Source organism: Hypomesus transpacificus, chromosome 2 (assembly GCF_021917145.1).
Source record: "Hypomesus transpacificus isolate Combined female chromosome 2, fHypTra1, whole genome shotgun sequence".
Lineage (NCBI taxonomy): Eukaryota > Metazoa > Chordata > Actinopteri > Osmeriformes > Osmeridae > Hypomesus > Hypomesus transpacificus.
In genome coordinates, this window is record NC_061061.1 from 4505829 (window position 1) to 4525433 (window position 19605).

A 19605-nucleotide genomic window follows, 5' to 3' on the forward strand; every position below is an offset into this window, starting at 1 on the left:
AAATTCGATTCTAAATAACGAAACAGAATTTTCCTTACTAGCCTACGCTTAGTTTCATTTAATTGCGAATGCTTTTGTTAATTGCATTAGTTCAATCGCGGTAGGCTAGGCCGTTTTGATATCAGGAAACATATTCATTTATGTACAAACATTGCCTGATCTATATGGCCAAGTAGGCCTATATCCACTATCCACAAATTATCGTTCTGTTAACTAGCCAGCTCTTTTGAAATGGCATTACATTTAGTCATTACATTTACATTTCAAAGCAGCTGAATATCGGTTGTAAAAGCAAAATCGCTTCTATTAATGTTTTTCCTGATGTCAAAACTGCCTTCACAAGCGCTGTATGGTGAATCAGGCCTACAATTATGACAACTAGCTCAACCATTGTGCATGTAATTACTTCTGTTATGAAGTAGCCTAAATGTTTAGATGTGGTGGTGAGACAATTGAACAGAGAACCAATATAGTACATTTTGATCAACATAATATAAGCAATTTATAATGTAAGAAACAGCAGACAAATTAAGGCTACATAATCATCAGAACTGTCATCACCAGTTGCATCACGGGCACTGCACAAGGCTATCTATCTATAATTCCAGAAATCTGTGTGTCTCCAACATCATCGCGGGCACTGTACCCTATCTATTTTTCAAGGAACCTGTATTTGCGTGTTTCACCAACTGCATCACGGGCACTGTGCACCAGTAGGACAAAAAGAACGTCTGGTATCAAACAAACACATTTGAATGGATTCTTGTTGGTAGGCAGTTTTTGCAGTTATCTTTATCTTTATGGATCACTGCCAAACATTTCAATTGCAGTCTGCACAGACAATTGTTCTATACACAGAACCAGGAAGAAAATGGAATTTTGGCAGCCATCATCAGAGCTCACTTTGAAGTTTTACTTCAGAGGTGTTGAACCAGGCCAGGGTCACAAGACGAATGTGAAGTTTTCTGAATATCCATTTGTTAAGGCACTCCTTTGTTCAACAGGTAAACAGAAAGATGATATCATCACTGTCAAGTTAAACTACATGTGCACCCTGAAATACGTGTTTAGCATGTTTATATTTTTGCACTTCTGCGACGATCCTTCTGAATACACCTACTGATTTAGTGGAGTTTGCTATTTATTATGAGCAAGGTTGTCTTTGGTCTCTAATATCACACAAACATGCACTCACAAACACATGCACACAGACAGACACAAATATTTTATTTTCTGTCCCTCAAACTTTAATGTCTGTGACGGTAGAGACAGTTATTTGTTGTTCAGCTCATGTATCGCCGTTGCTGTTTGTGGTGATCTTTCTCTCTCAAGCTGCCTGACAGAGGGAAGCTCTTTCTCAGATCGCTCTCTGGTCCTGACAGGATGAGCATACATTTGCATAGCTCATTGATGGCTGTTCTCTTTGATCTTAGTAGCGATGCCTAATTATCACTCTTCCTCTATGCAGCCTGCTTCTCAAGCTGCATGTCTCTTTTTAAGCTTCCTCTCTGCTCTCTTCTCCATCTCTTCTCTCCAGCTCGTACCTCCCTCCTAGCTGGCTGTTTCAATGAATGACAAACATATGGGACATGAAACCAACATACTGAACAGCACAAATAACAACTGTTTGAAAAATAATGAATGAAAACAGAAGTAGCTTTAGCGTGGCAGTTGTCTCCACATATCATCTCTCAGGTTTCTCTTAGGGGAGACACTGAGAATTATTATCAAAGCCTGTCACATGGATGAAAGGGAGTGAGGATGAAACAGCTGTTCTGACACTGTTAACGTTGGTTTATGCATTCCTGTGTAAGAGTCTCACAGAGGATGGCATCATTATTGGGGTTGTTTCAGATTGTTAGCTAGTGCCCTCTGAACTCAGGTAGTCCATTAGTGAAACATGATACACAGGAATATAGGTTCAGTGGCTTCAAAGGAAATAACTGTCGTACAGAAACGACACCCCTGTCAGCTGGACAGATAATTAAAAACACCTAGAGATAGAATATTATTACTGTGCAATTAGGCATGTAAAAAACGTAGCTTTGGGAATATCGCCCCCCCAAAAAAAACGAAGAGTGGACTGGAGAGTGACCAAAGGAGTTGCTCACTTAATGGAACTGACGGCTCCACTTTTTCTTAAACATGTTGTGAAGTATGTTAAGTCTATCCCCTCCCTTTGTAATAATAATTGGCACCTGCCCTGTTCTTCCATAGATTTCAACCATGTTGGGTAGAGGACAGCGGTTGTGAGGATAAACATCAGTCTATTTGTTTTGTTTTCTGGCAGTTTCTAAAGACTAAGAGCAACAAAAAAGCCTTGCAACAATAAGTCCTTTGACTTTTTTTCGTGAGTCTTGATTGCATTTAGACAGCTGTCTAGATGTTTTGGACAAATAGTAGTCAAGAGAACACAGCCTCCAGACAAAGCAATTATGGTTTTGTTTATCATGCCTGATTCTGCCCGAACTTCTTCTGCCTCCAACAACTTTTTAATCGTTAGTCAAATGACAGGACAGGAGAAGTGGCACACCAGTGGTTATCAGGTTTTATTTAAAACGCAATTATAAATCTGACATTAAGGAATGCAGTGACAAATGAGGCCCATGGATTATAATTATCCAAGCTTTGGGTTAAACAAAACAAGCAAGCATAAGACAGGTGCAAAAAGAAAAACTGTCAAAGCGAATTACGGCCTTTTGCCAAACACCGTCTTAGTCATCATGAGCTGGTGAAATGGCAAAATAAGATATTCTCAGAGCAGTGTGCTGTAACCTGTGGTTGGTGCCTCAAGGTATATCATTGTAATAATTTGACCTTTGAAAGAAAGCATAACAGATGAGAGGCTTTTACAAAAGCAAGTTACCTGTAACCACTTAAACTGTTCCAGAATCCATCTTTAAAGTAAGTTTGACTGTTGGCCAGTAACAAACAAAGCCCTCATTGTTACAGCTCTGCAGCTGTAACATGCAAAACAGCATTCGCAGAATGCAAAACATGCAGAGGAACTGGGACTACACATGGACTTGACTCTTAAAATGTGACTGTCTAGACTGTATTTGGTAGTTTGTCCCCAATAATAAGATATTGTGTATATCAACTAGGTTGTTGATGTGAAAGTAAATGTTTCAAAGTAAATCATAAAGACATTGATCAACAGCAGGCTGATTGCAAATTCAGTTGGAGCTTCTATATATAATTTAGACTACTGATTGAAAATGCACTTATACTTCTAATACTGTCACTGATATACATCAATTGAAATGTTTGTGATAGTATTTAATCTATATACAGTATTTAATCTGTATACAGTACCTGAACACAGAACAAAAGGACTATTGCTTGCATCAATGCACCACCATGTGGTCATACCCCAAAGGGCACCTTTTAACAGGTGCTCTCAAAGCACACTGAGTCCAAGGGAGTTTAATAAAGTACATTTTTAAACACATAAAAACGTCATGAACATGAATCATGAACAGCAGTGCCAAGATCATTTGATGGGCTTTACCTCTACAGATAATGGCACATTCTTGAGAATATAGAAACAAAACAAGTTAACTTGAATCAAAACATATCTCTAAGCTATTTAGAACATGGCGATAATTCAAAATCCTAGAAGCATTTACCCTTTGTTGTCAACCAACCACAAAGAAATCAACTTACTCAAATTTAATTAACAGAAACTTACTCTCTCATCAATAGATCCATGAGATCCTAAACATTTTGACACAGCTTCTGATGGACATTAAATAACAGATATTATAAGGCACCACTACACCAAGAAAAAGGTAAACTGATATATGACTATGTGGGTTGTAAACATTTAATTATGATTATTAACAATACAGCACACGGCATGTAAAAATACTGCAATCTTATGTATATTTTATCAAACTTGGAAGTTAGAGAAATAAAAGCGTTCCTAGAGGTACAAACATATTGTAGCTTTATTACATTTGCACAGTCTTTAGGCACCACATCCATTCAACCAATGAGCAGTGGAAGACCTGAGTAGCTCATTCCAAATCACACACAGTTCACCATATCTTTCTTTTCCTCAATCTGTTTATCTACTGCTTGGTCCATGGCCTCCAGGAAACCCTCCAGAGTCACTATAGGGGTCTACAGGCAGAGAGGACAGTTAGGTAAGAGACTGGTACCTCAAGGAGAAAGACAAGTTTATTTGGATTCTCTTTGTATTTTGTATGTAGAACTCTTTACCTTAACAAAAAGTGCATGGGCCAAAAACGGCAGTTTCCTCAGAACTCGTCCACTCAAGCCTTTGCTCTTCCTGTGAGTCATCAGAACAATAAAGCACCATGAGCCAATCAGAGCGCTCGTATTGTCGTTGCCATATAATAATCTGTGTTATCGTTCCACTATCTGGTGTTGGCTCTCCATGGGTGTGGCATAAGCCAAGTAGGAGTATTGAAGTATGTACTGGTTATTTTATATTCAATTAGTATTCAGTATTGTGTTGCTTCCTATGCTACTGTTGCATAGGAACAGGGTAACAATTTCCAATTTCCCCCATGAGAAAAATACAATTCTAGTGTATACTACTAGACTAGAAGTAAAGAAAGCAGGGTACTCACAGCGCAAGTCTCCAAAGAACCAGACTGTGCACAGACACCTCACTCTCTGCGAAACCCATGGTCTCCAGCTCAAACACGGTGAACAGTTGTTGCCGGGGGTACACAATCTGACACTGCACACAAGAATCAGGGTCAAACAAAACAACTGCTATTAACAAGCAGACTCCTCGAAATTCTCAATAGGAAATGGCAAGATAATGCTTTGTAATGTACAATGTGGATGCAGCTACCCCCAATCCTATTCACCAACTGCATCTATTAACTACAGTGCACAGTACAAGTTTGCTCCCTGTTAGTGATGGGAAACATCCAAACTCAACCCACGAGTACACCACGCAGGTCCAAACCATCTCATGTTCAGTCTGACCTTCATGAGCTCCTCCAGGCAGGAGAGATAGATGTTGTAGATGCCCTGCTCAGACGGGGGGCCGATGTACTGCTTGATGTCTGCTCGGTCCACAAACGCCAGGTCTATCTTCTCAGTCACATTAGAGGTGGTTAGGATCACCACATTTGGATGTCTAAAGGATAAAAGTAAAATATACAAGTGTAAAATAAGTGTGGGAAAAATATAGTACAGTCCAAAAAACAGAATCAAATAACTCCAGTACAGATTAAGATTTGTTACCACACCTTTTGTAATTGATGGGGTTTAAAGTAGTAGTATAAATGACGTAGAAACAGTGTAAGCCTTGGGTTACTGTTAAGTGTTCCAGATGTGAGCATCTCTGACCGTTTTATCTGGTCCAGTTGTGTGAGGACGGAGTTGACCACTCGGATGGCATCTGAGGGTTCAGTTCCTGCTTGGGAGGCAGTCCTTGCTGCCGTCAAACTTTCCACCTGGAGACACCAAACACCAGCCTATCAAAACAGCTAAGCTACCAAACTCCATTTGAACTACCAAATCACAGGAAAGATAGGTGAAAGACAATGGGGCACACTTGTTCACCTCATCAATCAGGACAAACACAAGAGCTTCTTTGTCATCAATCAGCTGCTGAATCTTCTGGAACATCTTAGTCACCAGTTTCCCACTCTGCAATGACAAGACCTTCCTGTTAAGAGCCAACTAATCAAAAACACAGCCAGATCATACAAGAATCTACAGCCCAAGTTAGTGTTAATACCAGCCATCTGTACCTCTGAGAACCACTTGGAGAACAAACTGTGACTGTTGATCTCCACAAACTGCCCATAGGAGTACCTGGCGGGGGATAGGAGATGGTGAGATACTGCAGAATGTGAAGGGTAAGGTGTGAAGGGTAAGGTTGCTGCCAAAATTTCAGACTGCCAATTTCCTTTGTGAAGGTTGCCTTACCTGTTTGACAGTCTGATTGACAGTTTCTGGGAAAGGGCTTTACATAGAGACGTCTTTCCTGTGCCTGGGGGTCCTAGATGTGGGCATAAATACAGGCAGATATTTGTCTCTGTCAAGTGTCAAAATACATAAGACCTCCAGAGGTGTCATTCATCATATAGAACATCCGTGCACTGAGGTGCGAATATTACATTTACAATCAAATTAATTGGATTTGTATAGCCCTTTTTACAAGCAAAGTCACAGAGGGCTTCACATACACCCATAGAACTGCACTTAAACCAACCAAAACCCTCTAGGAAGACAAGGAAAACTGCTAGAAAAACTAGGATGGAACCATGTGAGTTCTCAAGATTCTTGTATTATTTACCATGAAGCAGCACGACACGGTTCCATGCTATTAAGTTGCTGTCTACATTTTTGTCTGAGAAGAAGAGTGTTGTTGAGACATAGTCCAAGAGCTGGGGAGAGGTAGCAAAACAGCACAGTTTGAGTATTGGTTCTGTAAAAAGATGCTTAACTTCTCCCTTCTATAAATGGAGTCAGAGCAGTGTTTTCTACCTGTTTTTTTACACCATTTTCATAGACCAGACTCTCCCAAATTCCATGAAATTCAGCTGCAAAACACAAACAGAAAATTTGCCCATGCATTGGCCCAAACTCCTGAAAGTTCTGGATAGAGTTCCAGTTCTAGTGGATTCAGCTCACCTGTTGGAAGGAGCCAGTGATTGGCTGCGGATAGTTCCTCCTCTTCCTCCAAGCTGAGCATGCTTGGTCCGTCATCATTAAGAGTGAAGATGTAAATGGACAGATTGCAGTTCTTTAGGTCCATAGGCTGAATGTGGATTCCAAATAAAGCACGACGAGTTCAGAATCAGTCAAATGTTAATAATGATTAAAAGACTATGTTAGACCATCTACTGTTACAGAAGCGTCAACAACTTTACCTGTCTCTCTGAATCCACTATGGCCACCGATGCCACATGTTTGCTGAGGAAGTCTTCATCAAACTCTGACCATTTGTAATTACCAAAAACCATGGAATGGCGGTTCAGCAAAGCCATAACGTGTGTCCTAACGTCAGATTGCTTTGCAGTGCTGAAATCAGTGTGAGTAAGCAAAACTATCCAGTCAAGGCAATCAGTGAAAAGCTCAACATTAAGTTAAGGTAGAAAAAAGGACGGTCACCCCAGTTATAGATTGGTGGACTGACAGTATGATAAAGCTGTAGTAAAGCATGTGCAAATATTTGCTCTCAGACACCTGTGAGGGTCTTCGTTTGTCACTTGTGAAATAGGTGCTTCATACTTACAGTCAAACTGTAATACTGTAAGTTACAGTATAACAGTACCCTACATCTGTTTGTGACCACTAGCAATATATTATATATATTATAATATATATAACTATAGTTCTTCCTTTCTGTTGTGAGTTGAAGTTCAATATAGCAACAGTAAACGACGGTAAGATACCTTTGAGATTTGACATGAACTTCTACATGGACGTTGACGAGGTTGTTGGGGTTTTGTTTGTGGTTGCCAACTTCCATCCTGTCACCCTCCATTTCTTTCAAAACATTGAAACACATGAATTTTATGAATATTTAAGTTAGATGTAACATTCAATTAACTTAGTTGGACCAGCTAGCTCATTTAAATCGCATAACTAGTTATCCAAACTACATCATTTCACTTTCTCGCTTTACTTACGCTATTGCTAGCTAGCACACTAAAATTAAACTGCAATATCAAATCAGAAGAAATCTTACGTCCTTACCAAAGACAGAAATGGTTTGCTAGTTATGCGTCGGTTGACTTGATATTTGGTAATTAATCTTTCCTTTTGTGAAGTTATAGCAATCTAACAAAGCTGTCTCATTGAATACCTTGCATTTTGCTACCTCTAGCTGTCAAAAAAATCCAAATCTAGCGGGCTGTGTGGCTCACGCGGATGTGATTGAATGTTCTGACGACGCGGCTGATATAGTACTTCCGGTGCTTGCTAGCTTTTGAAATGATTATTGTTTGCTAGCTAGCTTCAACATCTTGGATGGTATAATTACATTATCTAACAACTAATCTAATTTCAATTCAAACGCTAGAAAATGGGGAAGAAACACAAAAAACACAAGCCGGAATGGAGAACAGTTGACGGTAAGTTTGCATAAAAATGAACGTGTAGTTTTTGATCAATTGTTCGCACAGATAAGATTAAGAAGGTATCTTATAGCTAGCCTAGCTAACCGCTAATCAGCTCTCACAGCTGATGATGGTGGGCTGGATCAACCAGCAGCATCATCATCACCGTTACCACAGCAGCCTACACGACACATATAACAAATGGTGTTATTGGGTTTCCTCCATACAATGTATGTACAGTAACTTAATGAACTTCTCAACTAGAATATTGACATAGCTTCACACAGCCCATCATCAGACATGGCACAACGCCCCTACGACAAATTACGGCATTCCAGTGATTCTCAGTCTACTTGCATCCTTACATTCATCATCTGTTATCACTTTCAACACACAACACTGTCCTGTACAGTATAGATGTGTTTTTTATTTTTGTTTTTAATTTTTTATCGAAGGCACATCATCTTTACAAGTATACTAATACATAGGCTACATATGGACGTGCTACTACTGTTGGCTATGTTACTGAATGTTGGTGGTTTTAAGTGTGGTTCCTGGTTTCAGACTACGAAGACAAACCCCTGGAGAAACCTCTGAAGCTTGTACTGAAAGTTGGTGGAAGTGAAGTCACAGAACTGTCAGGCTCCGGCCATGACTCCAGTTTCCACGATGACAGGTCAGACCACGAGCGAGAACGCCACAAAGACAAAAAGAAGAAGAAGAAGAAAAAGTCTGAAAAAGACAAAGACAAGCATGTGGATGATGAGGAGAGAAGACGCCGGAAGGTGAGTATGAGGAAAGTGAAGGTTGCAAAAGAAAAGTATGTCTGCCGGACGCAATATCATTCTCAAATCTCTGTTCATTCTGGTTCAGGAGGAGAAGAGGAAGAAGCGAGAGAGGGAGCAGAATGAATTAGATGCAGCTGCCACCGCTGCTGTCTCCACTGCCACTGCCTCTGGCACTATTGTGGCAGTCGAGCCCTTCATGCTGCCAAATGTGCCAAAGAGCATCAGTATCAGTATTGGTATGGAGGTAAGACATTGAATGAATCTGAACAGATCAAACAGATCATGTGTGCGTAACAGTTACACTCTTACCATTTGAACAGGACTGCTTCAACAATTAGTCATTTTGCATATGTGTTTTTTTGCAGCTGGAGGAGAAGAAGAGGAAGAGAGAGAGGTTTGAGATGAACCCTGAGATGGATGAGTTTCACCCCAACATAAAGGTGGAGGTGGAGCAGCAAGGAGACAGACCTGTGCGATCATGCAGAACACAGCAGGGTAGGAGAACACCTCAACTCTGCCACAATCTGAGTCGGCTGTGTGAACATGGGGGGAAAATGCAGTTTATCACACCAGGATGTGTTAGTTTAAGATGGTAAAATGTACCATGTCCTCCTGGTTGTGTGTTTACAGAGCTATTCTGTCTCTCTTTGTCTCTTTCCTCAGAGAGCGAGTGCACTCCTCGTCAGCAGCTGCTGGAACACTTCCTACGACAGCTTCAGAGGTGCGGACTAAGGAAAACCGAAACACTCTAAATAGTTCTTGTTATGGTAGATGCGAGCCAAAATCCATATCTGTTGAGAATCCTGTCCTTAATGTTGATGTTGTGCTTGTCCTCGCAGGAAAGACCCCCACGGGTTCTTCTCCTTCCCAGTGACAGATGCCATTGCTCCTGGGTACTCCATGATCATCAAACACCCCATGGACTTCAGCACCATGAAGGACAAGATCACAACCAACGAGTACAAAACCATCACAGAATTTAAGGTGAGGGGGGGATGTTGATTAGGTTGTTCTTGACCGAGAACATCCAGATTTCTGTGAGTTGATTACGTAATGGGAATATTACTTTTATACCTGATTGTGAGGGTTGAATCAATTCACAGATCAGATTTCAAAGCTTATTTTTCTCTTTTGGTTTTTCAGGCTGATTTCAAACTGATGTGTGATAACGCCATGATCTATAACCGCCCAGAGACCGTGTACTACAAAGCTGCCAAGAAACTTCTCCACACAGGCTTCAAGATGATGAGCAAAGTAATGTGTGCCTCATGGAGGGACTGGTTTCACCTGTAGCCTGCTTGCTGACTTTAACCTGTCTGTTTAATTTGACCCTTTTTACAGATGCTTCTGCTCTTGCAGTACCAGCTTGGCTTCCTATTTAATGTTATGCTGTACCTATTTTTTATCAGCAATGGTGTAGTTCCATCTGCTCACTGGTTTAGTGCATCGATTTGGCAATTTAGATTTTCTATTTAAGTCACGGACATGGGTAAAGTGGGTAGGAGAAATGTAGATTTGGTATTCAGGGTGGATCTGTGCTTCAGGAAAAGTTTGCCTTGTACTAACCCCCTTTCCCCTCCAAGATTCGCCTCATCATCATCATCATGGTCGTCACCGACTCACCACCATCCCATCCCATCTATCTTACCACTCTTTCGCGAGTTCTGCAGATGTAGTAAAGCCCTGCCCCCTGGCTCTCTTATCTGTGCTCTGTTTGCAGGAGCGGCTCTTAGCTCTGAAGCGCAGCATGTCTTTCATGCAGGACATGGATTTCTCTCAGCAGGCAGCCATTTTGGGGGACGAGGACATAACAACAGAGATACCGGTCCCTGAGGTCGTTCCCCTTCCTTTGGAGTCGGCCAAGAAGTCCAAAAAGCAGCCCGTCAAAGACATGAAGGAAGTGATCAGGTAAAACAGATGTCGCATATCCCAAATCATGTCTGTTTTGCCTCCGAGTGTCCCTGGCTGTGATCACTGAGCTCAAGTGATATCCAGCGGAGATCTGATCACCTCAGTGGGGGTCTCTCACAGGACACCTGTGTGTAAGTGTGGAGTAACCGTGTAACTGTGTGGCCCCAGCTACCTGTTTGAGCCGGAGGGGAACGCCTGTAGCCTGACGGACAGCACGGCCGAGGAGCATGTCCTGGCTTTGGTGGAGCACGCCGCGGACGAGGCCCGGGACCGCATCAACCGCTACATGCCCAGCTCCAAGGTTCCACAGCAAATTCCAGTCACTACAATAACATTATTTCGATTTTAATTTCAAACATTTAACAAAAATCGATAGATAAGGAAACGAAACAAGAATAACAGCAAAGGTATACATAAAAAGGAACATAAAATACAAGAAAGACATGTAGCCACTAGATGCAAGTGTGAAGGGTGGGTTGTCTTTACCACTCTCTTTGTTTCTGGGATTCCAGATGGGCTACCTGAGGAAAGAGACTGATGGTTCCCTGGTCTACAACGTTGTCAATCAGCTGGACCCAGATGTGGAAGGTGTGTTTTCACAAGCACAAGCTCACATCTACATACAGCGCTCCTGAAAATTGATTGTTTACAGCACATCTTTTGTCTTTTTTACAGAGGAGGAGACCCATCCTGTTGATTTGAGTTCCCTCTCAAATAAACTCTTACCTGGATTAACAACGTTAGGGTTCAAAGACGACAGGAGACACAAAGGTGTGTAAAGAGTATATTCTACATTTGTATACATTTTGCAGATGCTTTTCTTCAAAGCGACACAGAAGTCGCTTTGAACCCTATTGAGTCACGTATCATAGCAAGTATGAATGACAATATGATATTGCTTGGTTGTTAACAACCAGGCAAATAGGAAAGCAGTTGCACTCCACGTATAGTTATGGATCTCTCCTTGCTCCTTGTCTAGTGACGTTTCTTAGCAGTGCCTACAACACCCAGAGCCTCCAAAACAACTCCATCTACCCGGATCTGCTTCCTGATGAGATGGACCTGCTGTACTCTGCCTATGGAGATGACACAGGGGTGCAGTGTGCTCTCAGGTACTGCCTCACATTTCAGTCTTCACAGGACATGTTGGTAGAGCAGTTCAACCTACATGTAAAAGCCCTGGCCAGCTGTCTGCATCAGGAACTCGGACCACTGCATCTGTCTGCGCTCAGGAACAATGTCACCTGTGTTTTAAAATGTAGTTGCGTTCTCCATTTCTCAGCATACAGGAGTTTGTGAAAGGGTGTGGAAGCTCCACAAAGAGGTTGGTGGATGGGCTGCTGGATAAGATGACTGCTGGGGACCACTCTAAAGCGGTCTTCCAGATACGACAGGTACCTGCTTCCGCACACAAGGTGCTGTGTTTACAAGGAGTTCCGACAATTTAGTTCCGACAATTCTGATCTCATAGTGTTTTTGATGTTCCGTTCCAGAAACGAAACATGGCGCTGAAGCCAGACGAGACCAAGAACAGCATCTGTGACATGCAGGTACGGTACAGCATGCCATGCTTATTCTGTGGTTTACTATCAGAACTGAAGTCTGATAAGGTTTGTCAGAATTGCAACTCTAGCCTCAGCCTCCCGCTGGTCACCTGACTCATTGTGCTCTTTAGGTTGCAGACGGAACAGGTCTGGGAGAGAGTGGCTCAGTGCTGGACTTCATGTCCATGAAGAGCTACTCGGACATGTCTCTGGATATTTCCATGCTCAACACGTTAGGTAAGAGTCTTAAACCAGCACTAGCAAGAGATGTCTCATCGTCATTTTAAAAAACCAATACCTTTTAATAGCCTGACGATCTTCATCATTTGTATGTTTAGTTTGGTCATTGGTGCTGGTCAATGGGCCTCTGTGAAGCCCCTTGTGACATTGGGTGTAATGTGAGTGGTTTCTTGGCTTGGCAGGTAAAATGGTTAAGAAGGAGCCGGAGCAGGAGGAAGGCCAACAGCACTTTGACGAGGCAGCTAAGCTGCTGCAGGAGTTTCAAGATGCCCAGGTGGACCGGGTGGGGTCCAGACCCTCCTCCAACCTGTCCTCCCTCTCCAACACCTCTGAGAGGGACCAGCACCACCTGGGTAAAGGACCACTCAGAGCTTTGAAAGCTATTGTTTTGTTTGGAAGATTGATAGTATTACCAGTAACGGATCTACTGAGAGTACTTTTTTTTCCCCCTTCCCTCCACAGGGAGTCCATCCCATTTGGGTGTGGGTGACCAGTCAGAGATGGTTCATGACCCCTATGAGTTCCTGCAGTCTCCAGAACCAGGCTCCACAGCCAACAGCTGATCCCTACACACTGCGTCAAGACCTTACGACGTCTTGGTGTTAACCACATCGATCATCTTTGACATGAAGAGAATCTCAGACATGTAGAATAAGAAACTTATCATGATTGTACAGATTTTGTTTTTAAATGAACCCGTTGACAATATTGTATTTTAAGTATTGTATTATATGCCCTCTTGAATGTTTATTTGTTTATGTTGTTCTTATTTTTGTGCTTTTTTGTGCTTTTTTTTTATCATACGTTTTAATATCTAGATGAATGGAATTGTGGAGAGAGCCTCAGTGTCAGCACTTGGTGTAACACCAGAAGTCTGATTGTGCCTGCTTTCTCCCTTCTAAATCACCACTACTATCATACTGGCTGTGTTTTTACTGTCAAAACAATGGTTGCGTGGCCTTAATGTTTATTTGTCATTTTTATTAGAAAAGGAGCAAGCATGTTTGAGCATTCTCAATACTAGCCAATTTAAGGATGTTTCTTATTTTTGTCTAGTTGTTTGTGTGCAGTTCCAAAATCTATGTACAGTACTAAACATTACAATGAACAGTACTAAACAATACAATGAAACATGCCTGTATCTGCTGTTTTATTTTTCAACATCATTGGCAAGGGAAGTAATGGTCTCTTTAAATTCTAAGAATCATATTGTTATGCAAAATTAATTTTATGTTGGCAAACAGGCAGCTTACACTAAAGAACCTAATTTTGAAGGGATACATTGTGTCAGGGTTTATGTTTGTGATGGTTAACAAGTTAATCGCGAACACAAGCTAACAGTGGAAGCAATCTTTGGAAAGAAGGAAGTTTCGTATATCATATGTTTCTCGTCTGATTTGAGTTCCCCAATTTTTATGGTATCAAGTCTCATGGTGTGACGAGGATAATAGGAATCAAGTGGCTGAGCGGTTAGGGAAGTGGGCTATTAATCTGAAGGTTGCCGGTTCGATTCCCGGCCATGCCACTGACGTTGTATCCTTGGGCAAGGCACTTCCCCCTACTTGCCTGGGGGGAATGTCCCTGTACTTACTGTAAATCGCTCTGGATAAGAGCATCTGCTAAATGACCGAATTAATGAATTAATGGATATCTTTCATAAAGAGCTCAGCTGTGAAAATGCCTCAATTATAGCAATAATAATAATGCAAATCCAATGCTACAGATGTTTCAAAAGAACAGCATTTGTAAAAGCACACAGGCATTGGGCCAAAACACTGCCGAGGCATCTGAGCGGACGCGCTTGGAGACTATCGGGCATGCGCATTCTTTTTTTTTTCCAAGGACGTTTCCATAGTACTGGATCTGTACTATAGTTAAACTTCTGCGACAACCGTGGAAAGCGTACTGGTACGTAAACCATACAAAATTACCTAGATAGGCTAAGTAGTTGGCTTTTTTTTTTTAACACATTTTCACCCGACCCATGGACAACTAGTCTGCTTTTTCATGCACGTTATGATGAGAAAAATCAGAAACTAATTAAAGCTAACTGGGTGTGACAGGGCAATCAAGACATCGCCGGATCCTTATGCTACTGAAGTCTAACTGACAGCTTTGGAAGCCAAGAATGGTAGATGGCTAGCTAGCTAAATGTAAGTAAACTTTTCTGGGAAACTTGACATGATGATTTAAGTTTTGATTTATGTTACCAAATGTACTCAAGAATCGATTGCGATTGTGGTAAAGTAGAGCTGACGTCTCAAACAAAAATTAAACTGACGTATCAATTTAGCTGTCTCTTTTCCGTCACATTTCACTCTCAGGTTGTTGCATGGTCAGTTTTAGTGACAAGGGGAAATATGGTCACGTTATGCAAAACTTCGGACACAACGAAACCTGTGACTGCGATGAGAGCAAATAGGATCCTTGGGTTTTACTGCTCTTGCTAGGCAACCACATTTCACCCGTCATTATGCCCACGAGCCAAAGATAGTGTGCGTGTGTGTACACCAACATTAACTCGTACTCTTCTAAACATGCAGGACAAATGGACTCTTGTGATGTTACAACTTTCTCCAAGTGGCTGCTTGGGAAACATCCTGCGTGTGTAACTTCTGTTTAAAGTTGAAGGAACAGGAACAAATTAAGAGAGCGTGAAAAAAAGGTATGTGGGATGTTAGCGCTTGCTTTTAATATTGGAAAGAGTTCCTGACGCCATTATTGCCTGTGAGGGATGGTAAATATGACAGTAATTTCACTAGCAAATCAGCTACCCTAGAAGTACATTGTGGTGTCGGTTTGCTGTATGAGGAATGTTGAGGATTTGTTCACAAAAGATTCCATTCTTTTCCGTATGGTCTAAAGATGAACTGCTGTAGACGAAGGCTGAGACGCACAGCCCCTGCAAGCAGCAGAAGCAGGAATGAACTGGTGCCCGCCAGCGTTCCCAAGGTCAATGGCTGGTCATGCCCCCCACACATTTTCCAGCTGATTGGCTGGATGGTGTACATCTACATGGTCATCGTGGGCTTCGGTATCTACATACCCCTCCTGCCATCTCTGTGGAAGCTGGCTGCGTACTCTGTATCCTTTCACAACCAAGACAGTCCTATGCTTCGAAGTGTATGAATATCTTTAAGGTCTCATGAGACTGTAGGCTGTGAAACTATTGCAGACTTGGTTCTTTGTCTCAATTGCTAGTTGCCCATGTTGCCCACCACAGGCATCACCACTGCTCTTGTGTTGAATCCTGTATGAGGTCACCCCCTCCTTAACTTGACTATAGACATTGAAACAGTTGGTTTATTCAGACTTGACACTACGTCCTACATAAAGATGCTTTTGTGCTGTACAATGGTGTCTTCTGAGATAGGAGAGCCAAAGTAGTTAAAATGATGTAAATGAATGTACAGTTACCACTTAATTTAAACATTGGTGTCATGGTTCGGTACTATTTGCTTCTCAGTGTGGATTTTGCTTTGACATCCTCTCTGACATTCTTTCTCATGCATTTTGCCTTGACATTCTCTCTGCAGCTGATTGCGATAGCTTTCACTGTTCACCTGGTTGCTCACATTGCTGCTGTGAGCATAGACCCAGCGCACACCAATGTGCGGACCAAAATAGACTACACCAAATCATTGCCTTTCTTTGACAGGAATAAACAACCTCATGTTATCCATAACCTACACTGCTACCTGTGTGATGTCCAGGTGTACGTACTGACCTAAATGTGTGACCTCCACAACATTTTGATTGAAAATATTGACTTAATACAATACTTAAGATATATCATATGTCACAACGTACTACTCATTCCGGGCATAACAAAGAGATGCATTACATAGTTTGAATTAAGGAATTTCTGATTATTTAAAAGGGGCCCTGAAGTAAAACACTGTGGCGTTTGTCATAAGTGTGTTGAGAACTTTGACCACCACTGCAAATGGCTGAACACCTGTGTGGGTGGAAGAAACTACTGGTAAGAGAAAGTTAATTCTATGTGAGGAACAAATGTCCACTCTCTTCAGAATGTCTTAACGGCTGGGATATTCTTCTCTTTCCCACAGGTACTTCTTTGTGACTTTGCTATCTGCCACACTGGGTGTGTCTCTGCTTCTTATGGTTATCTCGTTCATATTCATCCAGCACTACATGGACCCTGCCAGCCTCCGGACGGCACCACAGTTCGACAGTGAGTCTTTGCTTAGTAATTGGCCTGTTTTTTATGGTTTCAGACATTAAAAGCAATCCTATCAGGCCTTGATCTTGCTTATAGTTGTACTGCTCATGACTAGAATCATAAGCAACACATTCTAAGTCCTGCAAAATGCTGTGTTGTCGTGTGTGCAGCTGTAGTGAATAACGGAACATGGCTAGTGTTCTTGCCGCTGGTCGCAATGGAGACGAGCTCCGTTGCTATCCTGGTTGTGGCCTTTGTCACCATCCTGATCCTTCTCATCTGTCTGCTGCTGCTTGGCCACCTGCTGGGGTTCCACTTCTACATCTGTGAGTTTAAAAGCATGTGCCCTCACATACTGAGGAAGTGTCTTCAAACAAATGATACTATTTTTAGTACGTCTGCATAGACACACTTTGAATGTCTTCATACCGTGTATTTTTTTGTGTAATTGTCTGTGCAGTGGCCAACAATATGAGCACGTATGACTACATAATGAAACAGCGCCAGAAGGAAGCCAGCAAGCGTGACGTTGAGGCAGGGATCTCCAAACATTCCAATAACAATGGCAAGGGGGACCAGGTCAGACATCTTATCTTATCAGCCTTCTAAGGATGACCACAGATGGTAGAATCATTGATAATTGAAAAGTTCAGTGACTGCGCCACAAAATGTTTTGGTTTGGATTTTTGATTTTAGAATCCAGAGACTTCTGTTGACTGTGAAGCATCTTTGTCACACAGCGTGGGGTATGGTCAAGTTACAATGGAAACACTGTACCCAATTATACCGTTAACACTATTCATTGCACAATGTTGCTTAGCACCAGTTTGTTCTCTTTGTGCTGAACTTCACAAGGGCATAAAGCAGCTACCTTCTACATTTTGTCATCTGTTTATTTGGTCCCACAGTACCTGCAAGTATGAGGAAAAAAGAGAAATTGCAAGTCGACTCTCTGAGTCCATCTGCACTGAGGTTAGTTCTACTTTGTTGTTTGTTTTTTGTACAGCTGAATATCTTGTTTGTTTACCTGTTGACTATCCCCTATGGTGCTTTTAACATTTAGTTGAAGAATGTTCAGAAATTGTCAAATAAGGAGAACAGTATCTTCTATGGGACAGAACTACCCATGAACGACGCACCAGGTAAGATTGACTGTGTAGGAGTTGAGCATTGTCACTCACACAATGGTAAAACTAATTATCAGTGTGCTGACCAGTGTAATTGAATAGATTTTCACTCCTAATTTCCTCTTTCCCGGAGTTTTAATAGTGATGGGTGACATCTCAGGTTTTAGGCTGGCAGGTGGCCAAGGGGGCCAGTGTGTGGAGCAACCTGGAGGGAAGTCTGTGGAGGGGGTTCCCATCATCCATAACTCCCTGGGGAGCTCCGTGATGGAGCCCGAGGGAGCTCATCTGTAGCTGGTCTCAGATGCACAGCACGGGGCCATGGTTTCTATGATACACACCTCTTGGGAATTATTCCTGGATATCACAGCTCTATTGAATTACCACACACTGGACCACTGTTGACTATACTGATTATGATTTAGGACTTTTGGGACTAAAGATTTAATAGGTATCTGACACAGAATCATTTGGACCTTCCTTGAACTTTGCTGAAATGAGACAATGGCCATTCAGCTCCTCAGAATTTGCACAGGCTTTTTAGGAACACATTTTACCAGGATAAATAATTTTAACATTTTAGTTGTTCAAGTATGTAATGGTACCAATTAATTGCATTTGAAAAGCTACTACTTTTATCTGAATTTAATAATAATAGAATTATGTAATTACTTTCTAAAAGTGTAGTTCAAAGAGGCTACTGCTTTTTCTGAATTTAATAATAAATATGCACATTAAATTTCTCATGAAGTGTCATCTTTGTTTATTTTTGTACATGTCTTTTTTGCAAGGTGACCACACAGTGGAGCTATTGAGACTGTGAATCACAAGCAATGACTGTCATTCATGTGTGCCTTCAGTACATTTAATGGACTAGCAACGTAACGTGACCTGCCTATTACAAGCCTTTTGCCATAGCACCGATTTTGCATAAAGCTATAACTCTGAGCGCTGTCTCATCTCTTGAGTTCATGCTGTATCAAGCAGGACAGGTTATATAATCGTTATGTTCATGATCATTATTACTGGTTGTGTAATACGTTAAAAAACTTCCGTACCGTGGAATAAAATGGTGTAATTGAAAATGAAAGACCTTCAAGTAGCTCTACATAAATGACATTTGTCCTGAAGTTCGAAAGGCAAAACGGTATATGCAAATCACGCATGAACGTTTCGGCTACTTTCGACCAGTTTGAATCTCTTATCTGTGATTTAAATGTGCCTTGCCATAAGAGAGAATCCCACTGTCTGTTTGGTCACCAACCCTCAAGACTGGAGACATCCTGTACTCAAGTTCCTGCCAAAGTGCATTTCCTGCTGATAATTAATGTTATTCTTTTAAAAACATGTTTTACTGGTGCGTGCCATAGCCTCTGACCCTGAGCCGTGCTACTGGATTTTTGCATGTAGCGGCTGTTCCAAGCATCTACTTAAAATATATATCTTATAGCAATTAAAAACATTATTAAATGTTTAACGAATTAATAAATAATATAAACACTAAACAAAATAATTTATGCTGCAAAGTAAGTGACTGAGAAAAAATTATAGTTTCTATGTTAATGTCAGTTTTACCAATACATATTGGTTGAGAATTTCTGCTAAATATTGTTCCATTTAATTGCATGTTGAGATTAAGGCCTAGCCTTTATTTCCTAAACCATCACAATCGCGCAGCGAATGGTTGATAGAGCTCTTCCCAGCCAATCAGTGGGCTAGATTTGATATCGCATCTCTCAGGAATTCAACCATCAAGAAGAT

At 41.5% G+C, this 19605-nt stretch overlaps 3 protein-coding genes across 8 annotated transcripts; 2 read left to right on the plus strand and 1 right to left on the minus strand.

Moving 5' to 3' along the window:
* Positions 1-2530: 2530 nt before the first annotated feature.
* Positions 2531-7870, minus strand: trip13 (thyroid hormone receptor interactor 13). Its single transcript, XM_047036210.1, has 14 exons — positions 7693-7870; positions 7389-7482; positions 6864-7014; positions 6625-6751; positions 6478-6533; positions 6287-6377; positions 5917-5989; positions 5739-5802; positions 5548-5634; positions 5332-5438; positions 4966-5119; positions 4599-4711; positions 4225-4294; positions 2531-4125 (listed from the first exon to the last, which is right to left on the minus strand). The coding sequence occupies exons 2-14, from the start codon at positions 7478-7480 to the stop codon at positions 4030-4032; spliced, it is 1281 nt and encodes a 426-aa protein (XP_046892166.1). The 5' UTR covers positions 7481-7482; positions 7693-7870; the 3' UTR covers positions 2531-4029.
* A 45-nt stretch (positions 7871-7915) lies between these two features.
* brd9 (bromodomain containing 9) lies at positions 7916-13672 on the plus strand. Of its 3 annotated transcripts, none has more exons than XM_047031551.1 (17): positions 7916-8069; positions 8619-8839; positions 8928-9086; positions 9208-9337; positions 9506-9563; positions 9682-9826; positions 9986-10096; positions 10563-10750; positions 10922-11054; positions 11266-11341; positions 11429-11524; positions 11733-11865; positions 12036-12147; positions 12247-12303; positions 12429-12534; positions 12720-12890; positions 13000-13672. In XM_047031551.1, the coding sequence occupies exons 1-17, from the start codon at positions 8021-8023 to the stop codon at positions 13098-13100; spliced, it is 2046 nt and encodes a 681-aa protein (XP_046887507.1). In that variant the 5' UTR covers positions 7916-8020; the 3' UTR covers positions 13101-13672. The 3 variants fall into 3 exon arrangements, with proteins under 3 accessions (XP_046887507.1, XP_046887516.1, XP_046887526.1); XM_047031560.1 differs by having other exon boundaries at positions 10623-10750; XM_047031570.1 differs by having other exon boundaries at positions 10626-10750.
* Positions 13673-14367: 695 nt separating this feature from the next.
* Positions 14368-18581, plus strand: zdhhc11 (zinc finger DHHC-type containing 11). 4 transcript variants are annotated; one of them, XM_047034882.1, is made up of 13 exons: positions 14368-14445; positions 14601-14690; positions 15081-15202; positions 15403-15621; positions 16074-16252; positions 16418-16519; positions 16608-16732; positions 16891-17046; positions 17181-17299; positions 17417-17466; positions 17629-17692; positions 17784-17862; positions 17990-18581. In XM_047034882.1, exons 4-13 carry the CDS (start codon positions 15403-15405, stop codon positions 18136-18138), a joined length of 1242 nt encoding a protein of 413 aa, XP_046890838.1. In that variant the 5' UTR covers positions 14368-14445; positions 14601-14690; positions 15081-15202; the 3' UTR covers positions 18139-18581. The 4 variants fall into 4 exon arrangements, with proteins under 4 accessions (XP_046890838.1, XP_046890847.1, XP_046890821.1 ...); XM_047034891.1 differs by having other exon boundaries at positions 18008-18581; XM_047034865.1 differs by having other exon boundaries at positions 15081-15197; positions 15399-15621; positions 17981-18581.
* The last annotated feature ends 1024 nt before the right edge of the window (positions 18582-19605 follow it).